At 38.1% G+C, this 18,648-nt stretch overlaps 1 protein-coding gene and 1 non-coding gene across 2 annotated transcripts; both read left to right on the forward strand.

Moving 5' to 3' along the window:
• The first annotated feature begins 426 nt into the window (after positions 1–426).
• Positions 427–533, forward strand: LOC118483444. The gene has a single exon (XR_004870732.1). It is a non-coding gene; the product is annotated as a small nucleolar RNA R71 (small nucleolar RNA).
• Positions 534–12,803: 12,270 nt separating this feature from the next.
• LOC110886465 (DNA-directed RNA polymerase I subunit rpa49) lies at positions 12,804–17,736 on the forward strand. The gene is made up of 5 exons (XM_022134273.2): positions 12,804–12,972; positions 13,926–14,424; positions 14,771–14,905; positions 16,192–16,515; positions 17,119–17,736. The coding sequence occupies exons 2-5, from the start codon at positions 13,984–13,986 to the stop codon at positions 17,524–17,526; spliced, it is 1,308 nt and encodes a 435-aa protein (XP_021989965.1). The 5' UTR covers positions 12,804–12,972; positions 13,926–13,983; the 3' UTR covers positions 17,527–17,736.
• Positions 17,737–18,648: the final 912 nt, after the last annotated feature.

Here is an 18,648-nt window from a genome sequence, read left to right on the forward strand (position 1 = left end):
CATCCTTGGTTGTAGGTACCTGTTGGAGGACCTGATGGCCTAGGCCTATTATCAATGTAGTTTACCATTTCTGTTTGATTATCCATTTCTTTCATACAACTCCAATTTTCATGTGGCCCACCACACCCCTCACAAGTCATAACCGAGGCCGTTTTTGCCATTTCTAACTTTTTGATTTTCGAACAAAGGGCCTCGATTTGAGCTTGTAAAGAAGTGCTTTCGTCAACCTTATGGGCGTCCGGGGCCATAGATTTAGTGCCTCGGGAAGTGTGCCACTGAAAATTGTTTTGAGCAATTTCCTCAATTTGATTATAAATTTCATTTGGGCGGCGATTACCTAGAAGTCCCCCAGAGCTAGAGTCAAGTGTTTGTCTTGTGTGTGGCAATGATCCATTATAGAAAGTGGATACTTGTTGCCATACCACAAGACCATGATGAGGACACTTTCTGAGTAGCTCCTTGAACCTTTCCCAAGTTTCATACAAGGATTCCCTGTCTTCTTGTGAGTATGTATTAATTTCAGTCATTAATTTAGTCGTTTTAGCAGGAGGGAAATACTTATACAAAAACTTTTGGGCTAGTTCATCCCGGGTGTTTACCGAACCAACTGGGAGGGTGTTAAGCCAAGCCTTAGCTCGGTCTTTTAATGAAAATGGAAACATTCGGAGGCGGATGGCGTCATTAGATGCTCCGTTGATCCGAAAAGTATCACATATTTCCAAAAGTTGGAAATATGCAAATGGGGATCTTCATCCGCAAGCCCGTGGAAGGTTGCGGAGTTTTGGAGCATTTGTATCAAATGCGACCGATGTTCGAAGTTGTTGGCATCGACATTCGGTGCATTGATAGCGGCGCCGAGATTACCTACTGTGGGCCGTAGGTAATCCATTAGGGTACGTTGATCCGCCATCAAAAGTGGGTCCCCCGAAACTTTCTCTTGGTTTTTAGCTTTAAGTCTTTTTCTTAGAAAGCGTTCGGGTTCGTCTAGAGGTTCTTTTATGTCTTTACTGGAGCTGGAGCTCATGCACTACGTGGGAAGTTCAGGTGTGGCGCCTAGGTTCCAAGTCCTGCGATAAAAAAAAGAAGAATATTGGTCAGAAGTTTCACCACGGCCCCGTGCTCAGCTGAACACGGCCCCGTGGTCGGAGTTATAGTGATTGTTTTTTGGATCCCTGTTACTGGAGAGTTAGACACTGCCCCGTGTGCACCAACACGGCCCCGTGCTCAGCTCTCTGTAACTCGGAAAATAAAAACTGCCAGTTACAATGCTCAGCACGGCCCGTGTTCGACCAGGCACGGCCCCGTGCTGCACTCTGCAGAAGCTGAAAATTAAGAAAATTCTAAAAAAACAGAAAAATAAGAAAAAATATTAGGCCGTTGATTACTAACTTTCTTAAAATCCTTGTGTCCCCGGCAACGGCGCCAAAAACTTGATGTGCGTTAGGTGTGGTATATTTTCAATAATATTTTTAGCCATTTTTAACACTTTAGTCAAGTTTTAAATTTATAAAACACAATATTCTACTAACACTAAATACACATATGGGCAAGTGCACCCATCGTGATCGTAGTATAGCGTTGATAAGATACCGAGGTCGTCCAAGGACACAAGAGCTTTTAATACCGGTTTATCCTCAACGTCTAATCAACTCAAAATTTAGAAAAAAGGTGTAAATATGAAAATAAAAACTAAAAATGCTGAAAAATAAAAATAAAAATAAAACAGATAGACAAGATGAATCACTTGGATCCGACTCGCCTTTAGTGTAACCTTTGATGATTTCCGCACTTTTGCACTTTTTAAGAGATTATATTAGTTATAGTAGTAGGCCCCTCTTTTGAAGGTGACGTTACCCTCAATCCAGTAGTTTGAGTCAGCAATGATACAATCCTAAAGGGCCGGAATATTGAAAGATAATTAATTAAGTTATTAATGCGTAATGTGGTAGGCCCCTCTTTTGAAGGTGACGTTACCCTCGGCTAAGTGGTTTGAGTCAGCAGGGATACAATCCCAAATAGCCGGGTTAATGTATTAATAGTAGTTTACATATGAGGGGATCAAGCCATTCGCACCCCCGCCATCCAATACCAGTGGGTATTGAAGGAGGTCCTAGTAAGCTTGACCCAGGTCCTTGCAGGATCTATACACTGAACAAGGGAAGAACCTTACCAAACCATTCTCTTAACCCCGACCAGGTAGCCAACATATCTCTATACAGACCGTAGAGATATGAATGGTGTAAATCTTTTATTTTATATAGACAGTAAAATAACGCCAAGACACCATGGACAAATGATAAGGAAGTTTCACCTTCAACATAAGAAACTAGTTATTAAAGTCATTAATACAGAACCAAATAAAAAGTGTGAAAAGATTAAAAATCAAAAGTATTACACTAAATGCTTGTCTTCACCAAGTGATGTAAGAGACTTAGGCAAACATGGCCTTTGATTGTCAAGAACTCTTACTATCAATCTTTGATCCCGAGACTACTACACACACTCTATGATGGATGATGGATGATGGTGGTGGATGTGGGTGTTAGTGGTGGTGGAGTGTGGGTGAAGTGGGAGAGGGGTGGTTTGCTAAGGGATGCCTTTGAAGTGAACCAAGCACCCCTATTTATAGCATGCACAGAAGCCCGGACACGGCCCCGTGTCTAGTGGGCACGGCCCCGTGTCCATCCACTTTCTCTTTCTTCATTAATTGCAGTTTGTCTTTATTGGCTCCACACGCCCCCCGTGTTCGCTGGGCACGGCCCCGTGTGAAGAAGCGTATCTGTACTATCAAGATTTTCTTGGATTCTGCGAATCTTAGCGTTGACCACGGCCATGTTGAGCTGGGCACGCCCCCGTGTCGGGAAATAGAAGCTTTTACGACTTTGTCTTTTATGCAGACACTTGAGCACGCCTCCGTGTCCGCTGGACACGGGGCCGTGTTCATCCTTCTGATATCTTGTTTTTGCTTGGGAAGATGCTGTCGAGGGGTCGGGCATGCCACATTTATTCCTTTTCTTATAGTTATGTTAGATTTGGCTGCATTTTTGCTTCTTTTGTTCATTTATGCTCATTTAATCCTGAAAATACAAAAGGAAGACAAAAGCACACTTTTTCCAACATTAGTACTAAAAAAGGGTTAGTTTTATGCCTCATTTGATGTAATTTATATGTTGCATTTTACACACATCAACAAGAATAGTTCCTCACTCCATTACTTATTATTAAACTTTCATGTGTTGGCATTTTCGGCACGAAAGTTTCTAATTCTTTGAATAACATCGTTGTAAGGCACGAATGCCTTTAGTGACCAATTTAGGCACACTCGGAAGTATGACCGAGCATTACAGAGTTCATGGTTCGCTTAAAAGGTCGCTCAAAAGTGCAGTTTCGTTTGTTGTCATTTCTAGTCCTTTTAACGCACATAAATGTGCGTAATATCGTTTAACGATGTCCAAGCCTTACGTAACCCATGTTAGGCATTCCCGAGTGTATGCTCAAATATTACGACGCTCCAGCCACTTAAATGGTCATTCAAAGGTGTAGTTTTAGAAGTTAACGCTTTTGGTCCCTCTAACGCTCAAACTTGCGCGTATTATCATTTAGTAGCATCAAAACCCTGTGAAATCCATATTAAGCATTCTCAGGAGTATAATTGCACTTCATAATACCTCGGGTTCGTTAAAAGGTCATTCAGAGGTATAATTAAAAATATTGACGCTTTTAACCCCTTTAACTTGCAAAGTTGCGCGTAACGTCACTTATAGGCATAAAAGCCTTAGATGGCCAATATTGGGTATTCGCGAGAGTATAATCACACATCATGAAGCTCTTGGTTTGTTAAAAGGTCACTTAGAGGTAAGAATTAAAATGTTGACGCTTTTGACCCTTCGACGCGCAAACTTTCAAATAATTATGCAAACGGCTCCTCTCGACCAACGAGTGGCTTAATTCTAATTATGAATACCGTGTTTTGTTATTCAGAGGCTTAGTTTAAGCATGTTAACACTTTTAGTCCTTCTACATTCAAAGTTTTTGATTTTTCGCAAAAAAATGTTCTATAAAGTCAATGTTTGACTTTATTAGGGTTTAGTACACGTGTCAACACATCATTGGGCGTGATTTTACGAGGTGTTACACAAGGGCATAACGGCTTACAGTTGTAGATCTTCTAGAAGCCTTAAATGACCATCGTGCACAATCATTCGGTTATAACTGAAGATGACATGGCATAATCCTGGACACTCATCTAAATCACGATGATGACATTAACTTGGAGAAGGATCTACCCAAAACTACTTTCCATGTGGTAATTCCCCAACCGTTGATCAAGACCCACGATCCGTGTGCAAAGATTAACGGAAGGGAAAATAACCACCAAACGGAAAGCACTTTCCGTTACTCTCTCCGTCGCACCAGTTTCCCGCCAAAAACCGGCTATAAATAAGTCATTGCAGGTATGATCTCATAAGCTAATTTCACTTCACTCTCACTTTACTACTTCTTCTTCTTCTTCGTCAAGATCACTGTACTTATTCTCACGCTGGAGGGTGGTCACGGAGAGAACCCCCATTCTCCCCGTGACGAGTCTAACGACTTTTTGTTTTGCAGTGATTACCGGAGAAGGAAGTCAGCCAAAACCCCCAGTCAACGAGAGGATTAACCCTTTTTTACAGAGACTAAACCCCCAATCTGATTGATTCCGGTAAATTCAGATCGCTGTTTCTTCAACCTGCGACATGTTTTAAAAGCATAGTTCAATACAAAAGTATTGGCGAGTATACAAGTTTGGTGTACTAGCATATAAGTATAAAAATGATAATGAACAATCCACATGGCAAACCTAGTTATCAAGATTAACGTATAAACTGGCATGTGATTTACAAGTCAACCCTCTGATTACCGCAAGTATAAAGAATGAATAAACTTAACATGACCTCTCGTTCACGGGTGGTGCGTTACTCCTATAGCGTTGTACATGTTAAGTGGAGGTTTGTATGAAGTTAATGACAAGTTCACCACATAAGAATCACCCAGAAAACACGAATCAAGCATAACATATCAGTAAGCATGTATTGGATTGTTGTTTGTATGATTGCATAAAAACATGTATGTTAAGGTTATTTTATATATGTAAACATGTTGCACCCAAAAATGTGAAAACGGTAAAATGGGTCAAGTATACTCACAATATTGCACATGCTTTCCTATTATCCGTGATTGACGAGTTGTTTGTGAATAAGGTTTCAATGGTAAGGTTACATGATGTTTAGGAAGTGGTAAGATTCGTGATTTAGAATATAAAGTATCAAAAGTGTGTATATAAAAGTATTATCTTGTTCTAAGCACTCGTTTATGACACTATGTTATGTGGTTTCATGGGTCTCAAATTGCCCATTAGAATCAATAACAAGTGACTTAGAAACTTAGATATAATAGCCTAAGTTTATGAAGAACCATCATGACTTGATTACTATCACAAAAGCAGCCATGTTCTTATGTATACATATGTATTTATATAGTTATAATATCATCCTAAAACTAAGTCCAATCATAGATAACATGCAATATCATGTAAGTCAAGCATGGAGGTTGAAACCTCATTCTATGATTCACCACTACACAAACCATCACAAGGATGGTTCAGAGGGTCATGAATAACAAGAAATAAACTTATCTAGCATATGATCAAGCGACCAAGTACTCTACAACCCAGGTGTGCCAACACATCATGAAAAGAATTAACTAAGTAAGGAGGGCTAGACGGGGCTAAGGTACTTTGATTCTAGTAAGTCACTTTGAGTATACACAAGGTTCAAAATGAATGAGTGGAACTTAGTTTGGAAAGCCAAAACTTCCATTTGTTCACACTTCACAAGTCACGAGTTCATCATATGGAAGATGATGAATTGTGCTAGCTTTCATCATTCAATTACCATGTATAAACAAAAATAAAATGAGTGTTTGAACTCATAACTTTGATGGTAATCACCTTAACACAAACCCACAACCATATACTTGATTGTGAGCTTAGTGGGTTTCACCAAGTTATTGCCAAGAACATGAACATACAAAGATATAACACAAAACTGAAAGTTTAATGCACTTTGGACCTCAAATGTGGTGAGGTTTCACCTTAGATTACCAAGGTAATCTTGTGAAAACCTTCCTAGAGGTTATCCAAGTGCTAAGGAAAAAGAAACAAGTAAGAAATAATAGTAGAAGTGAGCTAGAACTCACTTAGAATCACTTGAAGTTTTGCTCAACTTCTGGAAATTATATGAGATTAGGGAGTGTTTTTGAGAGTGTTTAGAGTTTGTAAAGTGGAAAAAGAGTGTAGGAGAGGTTGGTTATATAGTGGAGGGATTAGGGTTTGAGTTGGGTGAGTATTAATGTGATTAGATGAGAGTTAAGGCATCAAACAAACACAAAATGGACCAATACAAGAGCTGAATCAAACAATCTGCGGATTCGTGACCATGGCGGGCCGCGACAGAAGACGTCTTCAGCCGTCGCGGGGCGCGGCGGCCTTAAGCTGGGCAAATGTTTGATTTTTTGACAAGTTTGGCCCTTGTTGTTTCATGTTTCTTATGTAGTAAGGTAGAATGCATGTAATAAGATGGTTTTAAGTATATAAACACATAAATAATCATTAATTAAGCATCGTAACTAGGGATTAAGTACTTGTAAGTGTAGTATGATGTATAAGCGTACGTGAAACGTATGGACCATGTATATACGATGTTTGATTGCAAGTTGCATATATGTTCACGAGAATCATGTATAACATATCAATTGCATAATTGGATTAAAACGTATAAGTATAGACTAGGGATGAGCTCGGTACCGTCCGGTACCGAACCAGTACCGGTACGGAAAAAACCGAAACCAAAAATCCCCAAAAGTGGGTACCGGTACCGAATGTACTGGTTTGGTACCGGTACGGTACCGGACCGGTACCGAAAATGTCAAAAGTTGGTACCAAATCGGTACCTAAAAAGTACCCGGTCTGATAAATTCGGTACCGGTACCGGTTCGGTACCGGGTCTGATTTGCTCATCCCTAGTATAGACAATTAAGCAAAGTATGATTTGTATGAAATAGGGAATTTTATTACGATCCAAGGTCTCGGATTTCCAATGATACAAACGAAATACGATTACAAGAGAAACAAGTTTCCAAAAATAGGATTACAAGACATGCTTTCTAAATAAGGAAAGGTACGGAAAAACTATCAATCAAATGGCTTTGTGTTAACTATATACATCATCAATGCTATCAAATGGGCTTTGTTAATTAAATCGTTATGTCAGCCCATCTTTGCATAACCCACTCACTCCACTATCAGTTTATTGTTTACTTTCATTCCAGAATTGATCGACGACATCCACCAAAACCTTAGCCGCCTCAAAACCCCTTCACAAACCGTCAACTTCTCAAGGTAATTCTATGTTATTTTTTTTCATGCCATTACAAGGTGCTGATATCAAGTTTGTATTATCAATTACGTGTTTTTGTTTTGATTTTTAGCTCAGAGTGTTTTTTGGTTTAATTTGATTGAATTTGGTTAGTTCGGTTAATCACCCGAAACCGATTCGAATTGAATTTGAATTTTTTTCGGATCCATTAGAACACTCCGAATTCCTAATTACTATGGATTCTAATATTGATTAGAGCTCATAATGTTTTTAATCGTTAACCTAACCGGTGAACACCCAGAATTGCCATTTAAATGAGCCTAAATTAAGATACGTGGTTAAAAGTAAAAACATGTTTTTTAGAGAAAATTGGTGGTTTATGCCCAGGGCTAGAGGTGTAAACAAGCCTAGAGGCTTGAGAGCTACTTGTGATCAGCTCGGTTTAATTGCTTGAACGAGCCGAGCCTTGACGAACCCGAGCCTGAAATAGAGCTCGTTTAGTTATCGAGTCCGAGCTTGAGCCTGATATTCAAAGCTCGTTTAAGCTCGCGAGCCTAAACGGGCCCAAACACAGTTATTGTTTTCATATAAAATATAATAAAAATGACGATACAAATGGTGAGCCGAGCTTGAGCTGAGCTGTTAGCTCGTTTGAGGTTTTCTCAAACTAGCTCGAGCCGAGCTTGAGCTTTGAGTTTTACTCGTGAGCCGAGCTGGAGCTCAAATAAGTAGGCTCGAACCGAGCTGAGCTCGTGCTTTGAGCTTTACTTGTGAGCCGAGCTTGAGCTCAAATAAGTAGGCTTGAACCGAGCCGAGCTCGAGCCTAGTCGGGCTCAGGTTTGGCCTGGCTCGTTTACACCCCTAGTTTATGCCACGCTTTTGAAAAAAAAAAATTGGAAATAAAATTTTTGATGTTTGGGTTGGATCATAGTCACATGGTTCGTGGTACGCTCCGGTACAGGAACGTGAAACGGGGTCGCAATTCGCTAGGTCTCTAAAAATCGGTACGAGCGGGGGTAGGCTCATTTCGGATCGCTTCGGTATGATTTACCATATAATATGGTATGATGTACATTTTGAAGTTAACTATAAATAAGTTGGAGGTTCTTAAAAGCAAGATCTTGGCATAGTTTGGATAAGCAATACCAACATCCTTCAAAGCAAGATCTTGACATACATGAAGAGAAAACTTGAAAACAAACTTGACAGAATTTGGTCGGATTCTCTTCAAAGTTTCTCTACGGCACAAACCGCTCTGAATTAGAGAAAATGGACCTCACCATGGTGTTCGGAACATCAAAATTAGTAGAAAAAGTGTACATTTGGCCGGAAAACGGTCGTCGAAAGGTTCGCCAGAAAACCGCCGCCGGCATGTGCCGTAGTGGTCGGCTGCCGCCGCTGCCATGGCTCTGCCGTGTGGTGGCTGGATTATGGTCGACGGATCTTGTGTTTTAGAGAGAGTATGTAGAGAGTGGTTAGAGAGAAATGAGGCAGAGAGATAAAATGTTTGCGGATAATGAAGGATATGGAGTATATAGGGGTTTGTATACCTAATTTTGGTGGAGTGGATTTGAACTTTGAAGCTCATCAGCCAAGCTCATCCTTCTTTAGCCCACCATTGTCTTCACACAACTCCGTTCCAGCTTGTTCTTGCGTCAGAATTCTCGTTTTCTCGCGTAAATTTAAATACAAATTAGTTTATAAATTAAAATAATTATTTTTATGCTCAAAATATTAGTATTTTGCTGATATTGCATTAAATGTCGCGCACACGAGCTACGTCTTGAAATCGCGTAAGTTGATCTGCTTGTTGATTCTTGTCGTTTCAATGACCCAAAAGTTACTGTAAGTTATAAACATATTTTTTCAACAATACATTAGTATTCTAAACATATTTATTACGATTAACGCACGAATTCTTGTTATCCCATGCGTAGTGTTGACCGTATACACGTCAAAACACTATGTATCTCTCCTAAATGCTAACTTTTAAATCTTAAAGATACAATTTCTTTCTTAATTATAAAGTTTAAAATAGAGAGTCAAACATTTGTTTTGAGTTATATTTCTGGTTGAGTCTTTGTTTTCCTGTACACTAATCGGGTTTTTCAATGTTAGTGTGTTCTCAAATAATCATTAGTTTTTGTCTACATCTTATCTTCTTATCTTATGATGGTGTTTGTTTTTCTAAAAAAATATCTACATAGGCTCTTCTGTCTATTCCACGCAGACGTTGCCATCTGCAGACTGTTTGTTTTTTCAAATATGGTTCATTAAAAAACATTTTCGCGAGCTCTTGTTGGTGCAGACTTGGACCAACCACTTTTAAGGTTTGTAGATGATTAAACACCACCACCGTCCATCACCATTACCACCGTCCACCACCCCCGTCCAACACCACTACCCATCATCCACGTCCACCTCCCACCACCACCGCCACTAGGGATGGGATTGGTATCGTACCCGTACCCGTACCGGTACCGGTACCGAAAATACTGATATCGAATTTGAACAAAACTGGGTACCAAATACCGTACCAAATATATAGGTACCGTACGGGTACGAGTATTTTCAATACAGTACCCGCTTTGGTACCATTTTGTTTTTATATAGTTTTTAAGCACTTGTACGATGTACTAAATAGCTAAAATTGACATGAGTACCAATATAGTACGGGTGCCAAATATGTAGAATTGGTCCGAGTACCAATATGATACGGGTACCGTATAGGTAAAATCAATACAAGTACTATAAATACCATAACACGAAATAAAACATAATATAAAAAACTTTTAAAGGTCTATATAAAACTGAGTACTGATATATGTACCAAATACCTAAAATTGGTACGGGTACAGGTACGGTACGGGTACGAGTATGGGTATTTGGGAAAAAAAGCTCATCCCTAATCGCCACGACCATTGTCTGTACACCACCCACCAGTTTATATATGTGTGTGTGTATATATATATATATATATAAATAAAGGCCCTTTAGCTATCTTTCAATGATCTCGTGAAGTCCCCTAGGTATTAGCATGTGATTCTTCCAACTCAACAATCTTCTTCACCGCAATACGTGTGACGTACCAGGATTCAGCCACTAATCACATTGAACTAACAATTATACAATAAATAAAAATTCCCATTCAATGTAATTAGTAAACTCAAAACATTTGTTCAAAACATGTTTAAGCTCAGCAGAAGCATAATTCGTTGTTTTAGTGACTCAAAACCAAAGTATGTAAAAACAATCAATACTCCTTGTCTTTACACTAGTCACAACCCATGACCACTCCGGCTCCCCAGACTGCAAGTCCCACATCAAATACCTATCGACCTGCAAGCATGCAGAAAAAGTGTATCAACATAAAGCTGGCGAGTTCACAGTTTTGTAAAACGTTTAGTTGCCAAGTGTTTAGTTTCAAAGCATGTTGATAATAACTCGATACCGCAAGACGGCTGTTGTTTGCCCTTCCCCAATGCCTATCAACATTGGTCGAGTGGTTAAGGTCATTAGTTCACGCCCGTCCTATCCAGGTACGTCGTGAGGGTGCCAAACCTAATAGCGCTATCAACTAATAACCCCGTTGCCCTCCAAGCAACTAGTTCGGTAGTAAGATGGGACTTAAGGTGATAGTTTTGAGTGTATTATCCAACATCAACAGTTATAACGTATCCCATCCAGGGATAAAAGTGTGTCAAGTATTCCCTACAGGGATGTAAGTTTGTTTGTTTGTCCCCACTAGACGCATGCTTATGAAAAGAGCAGTGAACTCACCTTAGATTTGCTTAGTAAGTTTATTACTTGTTCGAGGTTGGTCAGCCACGTCCTATTATGGTTATTAGTAACAGTCAGGTTTATATGCAAGAATAAACCATGTATGACAATCAGGTTACATCTAATGTATTCATCACATAACACATATAGCATGCAAGTTAGGCTAGTCACATAGAACATAAAGTATATGGGCCAGGCTTAGACTTTTCAACAAAAGCCCAATGTGTAAATTGGTAAACAGTGTACGGCCCAAGTTCTGCTGATGGGCCAATGATCAGCGTATGGCCCAAGTGGATGTTAAAGTTGGTTTCGAGTGAAACATCAGTCGAAACACAAGATCTCGAGTCGAAACCGATGATCTCGAGTGACAAGTTCATTAGTCGAAACCTCAAGGTTTCGGGTCATGTCCCGAGTCGGAACCGAGGTGGTCTCGACTCGCAACCTTGGTCGAAAACTCGTCCCATTCAACTGGTCAAATATCTTATTAACTTCTATTCCGAAAAATCAGTTAACACTTTATCACATTCCTAATCAGATCAAACAAGTTTTTTTTATTACTATTAACATGTTCATCTCTATTGGACATATAAAAGATGTACCATCAAATGCTTTTTAAAAGTCTAATCTCCATGTTAGCTATTCACCACGCTTCTCCAGCTTGTCTTTATCTTATCTAAGGGCCCATACTTCAAAAAATTTAAAACTTTTGTAGTTAAATTATGAGTAGGTTACGCTCTAGTAATAAAAAGAAAGTACAACGCTTCACGGAAATAAGAACTTCCTCTGAAGAAGGAAGTGGCTTACGGAAGCTATGTTTTGCAAAATGCAGAAGGAGTTGGGCAGGTGGTGGGTTTTTTATGATAAATTAACATTCTGGAACTAATGAGAAAGATGATAGAGAAATGTGTTTGATATAGAAAAAGAAGAAGACACGTGGCATGAAAACCATGTTAACAACAAAAAAGAGAGTATCTAAAAAAATCAAAATAATTTAACTATACTGGGTAAAAAATAAAAATCATGTTAACAACAAAGATAGAGTAAATAAAAAAACTCAAAATAATTTAACTATGCTAGGTAAAAATAGATTAAATTTCTTTTATCATTTATTGGCTAATAATAATATATAGAGTAAATTACAAAAATCATCATTTATGTATGTCACTAATTGCAAACTGTGTACTTTATCTTCAATAATTACAGAAAACGTACTCGATGTTTGCAAATCCTTGCAAGTTATGTCCTTTAGCCATAACTCAGTTAATTTTTTGTGTTTAAGTCTGACCAAATGGACCCCACATGAGGGTATTTTAGTCATTTTACTTTCATGTGGGGTTCCATTTATTCAGATTTAACCATAAAAATACCCTCATGTGGGGTCTATTTTGTTTTCAGATTTAACCACAAAAATTAACTGAGTTAGTGCTAAAGGACATAACTTGCAAGGGTTTGCAAACATCGAGTACATTTTCTGTGATTACTAAAGACAAAGAATACAATTTGAAATAAGTGAAATACATAAAGGACGATTTTTGTAATTTACTCTAATAGTCTAATATATATATAGTTAAAATAAAAATAGAAATAAAATTAAAATTAAAACAACCCTAAACTAAAGCAAGCGGCCGCCTCTTGTCTATCTCCCTGTTCGCTTCTCCATCTTCTAAACCTAAAAAACAAACAGCCGACTGACTGACAGATCTTCTTTCTTTCATTCTACGATTCAGCAGGGAGGGAGGGAAGGTAAGGTTCAATCAGCCAGCCAGCCAGCAAGCAGGTAAGCTTCGATTAGCCACCATTTCTTCTCTATTACATTTGAATTGTTGCCATTATGGTCGTCGGACGAACCAAAACGAAAATCGTGCCATGACCAGCGAATTATGTGACTATGGGTTGGATGTTTACTAGACACTTGGTGTATCATATGTCTAGAGTTCAGCGTGTGGTCCACAACAACTTTTCAACCCCTTTGTTTTTAGTAGATTAGGGTTTTTTATTCGAAAAGGGATGGCGGCGCAGTTTGTTGCTCGTCTACCTGCTATCCTTATGTAATTTGCCCTGATGAATTATTAATGAAAATAATTAGCAAAAAGAAAAAAATGTGTTTGCTGAAGTATTATGGTTGGAGATTGTGCTGAAGGGTAGGGTTGTGCATGATTCGCAAACTAATTTTTAGGTTTTGAAAACCATTCTGTTTCAGATTTTCGGCTTTTTATGACGGTTTTGGTTTGGTTAGATTTTCGGTTTTACCAAATAGTTTTGAATTATTTGGATCAAGAAAAAATGACCAAATATAATGAATATGGTCTTAAACTTTTAGGCCTAAATGATTTGATAATGAATGATTAATTGATTATTACACCTTTAACCCTAATTTTTTGAGGACTACAACATTTGTTAATTACTTTTAAAGGCCAGTTCGGTTATGCTTGTTCGGCTACACGGGTTCAGTATGGTTTTTCGTGGATAGGCACAAGCATAATCGAAACCGGTCCAGAAAGTCGGGCTTTTATGAAACCAAACCGATGGTTTTTGGTTGGGTATGGTTAATTCAATTTGTTTAGGTCAGCTATTTCTGTTACAGCTCGATTTTTCAGTTTCATATTCATATTGAGATTTTGTTAAGTTTTTAGATTCAACCTTGCCAATACAAGATAATACAACAATTTACTCTAAAAATTAAAAAAAAAAAAAAACTAAATTAACTAATGTACAATTTATTCTTTGTAGGTAAATTCCACTCCCGTTTCTGAATCTATCGCTCTCAGTCGATTTTGTGCATAAAACGATGGGTAAGAAGCACAAGAAGGATACAGTCGATACAGAAACAGACGTTCCAACGGAGGAAAACGATGTCGTGCCGGAAGAACAATCAAAGAAGAAGCACAAGCACAAGAAAATCCGCAAGAGAGAAGAAAAGATCGAGGTCAAAATCGAAACTGTCAAAGCAAGTTCCGATAAATCCCTGCCGTTAATCGGATATTTTCCATCCGGATACGACCCGGAGAAACGCCAACGGGTCGAAGAACCAACTGTTAGGGTTTTGAAAAGCCTGAAACGCAGCCACAGATTACAGGTTGTTGTGAGCCCTAACCAGTCTTCGCCGGTCAACTTCGTCGGAACCAATTATTCTGGCGAAGCGGTGGTTCCGCAGATGTGCTCTTATGCTCTCGGTGTTCTTGATAAGCAGACTCAGACGCTGAAGATTGTTCAGATTGAATCTAATAAGGTATTATTATGGCATGTAAATGAACAGACCGAACACAAACAGAGAAATGCTCATGTTCGGTCATTTAACTTTAACCAAACAAGCACACAAACACATAATTTAACAAATTTTTTTGTTCATGTTCGTTCCATATTTGTGTTCGTTTTAGAACCTAAAAATAGTTCATCAACTTAAAACAAACATCAACAAGCAAAGTTAAAACGAACATAATTTAACAAACAATAAACGAAAATGAACATAATTAACCTACATAAACGAACCCAAACGAACATAAAGTAGTTTGGTTCATTTACAGGCGTAGATATTGGTTTGTGTGATTAATATTATTAGTTGTTTTTGAGTTCAGATATTTAGATTGGAACCGAGGTTTGGGGATCATGATAAGGCTGCGGATGAAGCTTCTAAGAAGGTGGAGAATGAAGCGACGGTTGAAGATAGTAAAACCAAGTTTAACTTTTCGACGAAGAAGTCCGAACGAACGGTATGCGGTTTTTTTGTTAAACATGTTATTGCAGTAAGTTTATAGTCTTTAGGTGATAGTTTTAGCAGCAGAATACTTGTTTTTCATGAAAAGTAGTTGCAAGCTTTTGATATGCTATCTAGGGTGTTCATTAGCCGTTTAGTCTGCCTAAACCGAAGCAAGTTGGCCGTTTGAGATACATACGGTTTGGCAGTTTAACAGTTATGTATGGGTTAAAACTTGGGACCGACAGTTTAACAGTTATTTTTTCTTTTCCATATTTGAAATATGTAGTTAGGTGTATATATAATTATATATTACAATCATAAACCATATATGCGATTTTAAAATTTTTAGTAACAGACTATCGATTTTGAAATAAAAAATAGGTTTAAATTGACAAGTTGCTAAAACTGAATCTATAAACCGACTCGGTTTGGCCTTTTTTTTGTTTCCTGAAAACATAGTTGCTCAGCCCAAATTTCATCAAAAGCGTAGTTATTTTCCATTAAAGCTGTTATATTTTATGAACTCATAACAAATATTAATGATCATTATGAACACATTTGATGATCTTTATAATTATGTTTTTTTTTTGTCATATCATTCATCCTGTGAACTGTTAACAATGATATAATTTTGATACCGTAGGCCAAGAAGAATTGACCGTGATACAATTTTAGTACTGAGTATTGATTTTGATATAAAAAATCAAACTGCCAAACCGCCAAAACTGACAATGAACCGCCAAACTAGCAACACCGGCCGACATATTTCATATATAGGTCACAGTTTACCCAAGGTTTAAAAAAACAGAAACGAGTTTCAAGGCGTTTTCCCTTCGCCTCACGAGGCGTAAGCCTCGAGGCGAACCGAGGCGTAAGCCCGAGACGGAATTAAAAAAATAAATATAAAATTGTATATCTTATAAAAATAATAATACTAACTAAATTCATCATCAAAATCATCAAAAACACACATAAAAAAGACATAAATTGCCTGAAATTGACATAAAATTCAATAACATCAAAAACAAATATCAGAAACCCCCTAAGGCGCAGCCTTTTTAGCGCCTCAGCCCTCTCTGAGGCGCACGTACACTAGAAACCCCCTGAGGCGCGCCTTAGTGTCGTTTTTTAGGCGTTTCGCCTTGAGGCGCGCCTCGAGGCGCACACCTCAGCCGTTTTTTAAAACCATGAGTTTACCATTATATACACGTTTGATGATTTTTATCTTCATGTTTTTTGCAATGTCATTTATCCTATGATTTTTATGGACCTAACGATGGTACAATTATGATACCATAGGCCAAGAAAGAAAAGGCGTTACGCGCATACCGTGATCCAGAGGCCCAGGAAGATTTGAACGACAAGATGGCTGAAGCAGCGGTTGACACAGAAGCCATAGAAATTAGTGCACAAACTAGCAGCATTACCGCTCGTAATATTCCGCCTCATGATATATCAGCAACTAGACCTCAACAGGCTTATCCGCTAGAAAAGATCATATTAAAGGGAGAATGGAGATACCTTTCAGATATTGCTGAGCTTTTGCAAGAAGGAAAAACTATAAACTCTGCATCTTACCCTCTGTTTGTTTGCAACAGAATTCATAAGATCGAGGAGGTCAAGGTATGAAATTTTCTTTTTCATTTATATGCCACTATTCTGTCGAGCACCATGTTATCTTGCGTACATCATTAAATTTGCGTAGTGGTGCCAAAATGAGCGGGTTGACTAAAGGGTCACAGTGTGTACTTTTTTTTTTATATGTGTCAAGACTGCTAAAGCATCTTGGCTTGACCCCAAAACTCGTTGTGTTTAACTTATCTACATACATGATTGTTTTTTTTTATTATGATTATATATTAATTTATATTATTTATTTATTATGATTATATATTTGGATGGAAGTTTAAAACACAAAAGGCTCTTACCGTGCGACGGTACGCGACCACCAAAATAACGTGCGTTATAAAACATAATTATGCACGTTATTTGCATAATTACACACGTTATATTGTTGGTCGCGTACCGTCGCACGTTAAGTGGCTATTGTAATTTATATGATATTTTATGCAATTGAAATTTGAAAACACACTTCTGGACATTTCATCTCTTGTTTGGTCATATATGATTGTTTTTTCTATTCTTTTAGATTTAGTCTTTAGACCCTATTCACACGCTTGTTACTACGTGTTATAATTACAGTTTTTTTTTGTGTGTATATTTTAGGATGAGGAGGTGAAGGAGAGTCTTACTTGCATATTCTCGTACATCAATCATCTTATAAAGTTCAAGGACAAGCATTCAATGGATGGTTATTCGTCAGCAAAACATCATAAACTACCAAACATATTAAATCAGAAATTTAACGACATGTTTGCCAACACCGAATCAAAACGGCTGGCTGACGACAAAAGGGATCTTCTAATCAGCTATGTTTTGGTGCTCACGCTTTTTGTTGACAACTTCAAAACAGAATTCTCAGATATTGCTAAAGATCTGAGAATGACTACTGGTGCGTTGAGGCCTCATTTTGAATATCTGGGCTGCAAATTTGTTAGAGAACATAATATAACATTGGCCATGCTTCCTGCGCCTCTTAAATTCCCCGAAATCAGGATGAGGCGCCGAAGGTGAGCATGAGTTTATCGTTTGGGTGATAGCAGGACGTTTCTCTGAGTTTATTATTGAATATTTATGAACCCTTTCATGTAATTCAGATTTGAAAATTTTGAGATGGTTTTGTTGTCTTTTGGAACCATATAATTACAATGATTGGAGGGAGGGAGCTATAGAATGATTGTACTTGTTTATCCTATGTTAGTTTTTCTTGATAACAATTTGTTGTGTTGAGCCTTCTGCGCCGGGCGTCTATGATGAGTACACTTAAGTATGGGTTGAAACGCACAGTCTGGTATAGGTTGAAATGATGGGTATAAGGGTGTGAAAAAACCGAATAAATTGACAAAACCAAACAGAAAAAACTCACCCAAGCTAATAACCGGTGATTCGTTTTTTCTTTTTTCTAAACCGAAAGTTATGGTTTAGGTAAAATACATTGTTCCAAAACTGAACCATGACCGAACCTAATGACCTAGACAAATTCATTAAGAATCGAATAGATTATTAGTTATAGGGGTGAAAACGAGCCGAGCCGAGCTCAATTAACTTACGAGAGCTCGAGCTCGACTCGTTTGTTATCTATTAATTAATATATTAAAAAATAATATAAATAATAGACTTGTTTAGGCTTGTTAGACCACTTTAAATAGAGGGTAAATATTATTAAATATTAATAAAAACTAATATTGCACTAGGCTCGATAAGGCTCGATGAGCCTGATGAGCTTCACATGCCAGGCTCGAGCTCGGGTTCGATAAGGCTCGACTCATTTCAAGCTTTTTCTCGAGCTTATCGACTCGTTAGCACCGCTAATCACTTATTTTAGGCTAATTCTTTAAAACCCAGGTATTTAGCTAGAGAAGAGAAGGGATTCGAAAGGAAAGAAGAGAGTAACGGTCAGAGATTTTTTTTAAAGTCCAACGAATCTTTAAAGGATCGAACTAGCGATCACCGCCTAGTCTCCCATCATCACCAGGTGCTGCAGAAACTAAATGCTGAGGCAGGAATTGAACCTGAGTCATTTGAAACACCAGTTCCCTACTTCCCTCTCTTAAGTCTTACCACTCCACATTTGGCGTCAGATATTTTTATGAGAAGAAATGAAGAGAAGAGAAAGAGATAAGATTTACTATTATA

Source organism: Helianthus annuus, chromosome 10 (assembly GCF_002127325.2).
Source record: "Helianthus annuus cultivar XRQ/B chromosome 10, HanXRQr2.0-SUNRISE, whole genome shotgun sequence".
NCBI lineage: Eukaryota > Viridiplantae > Streptophyta > Magnoliopsida > Asterales > Asteraceae > Helianthus > Helianthus annuus.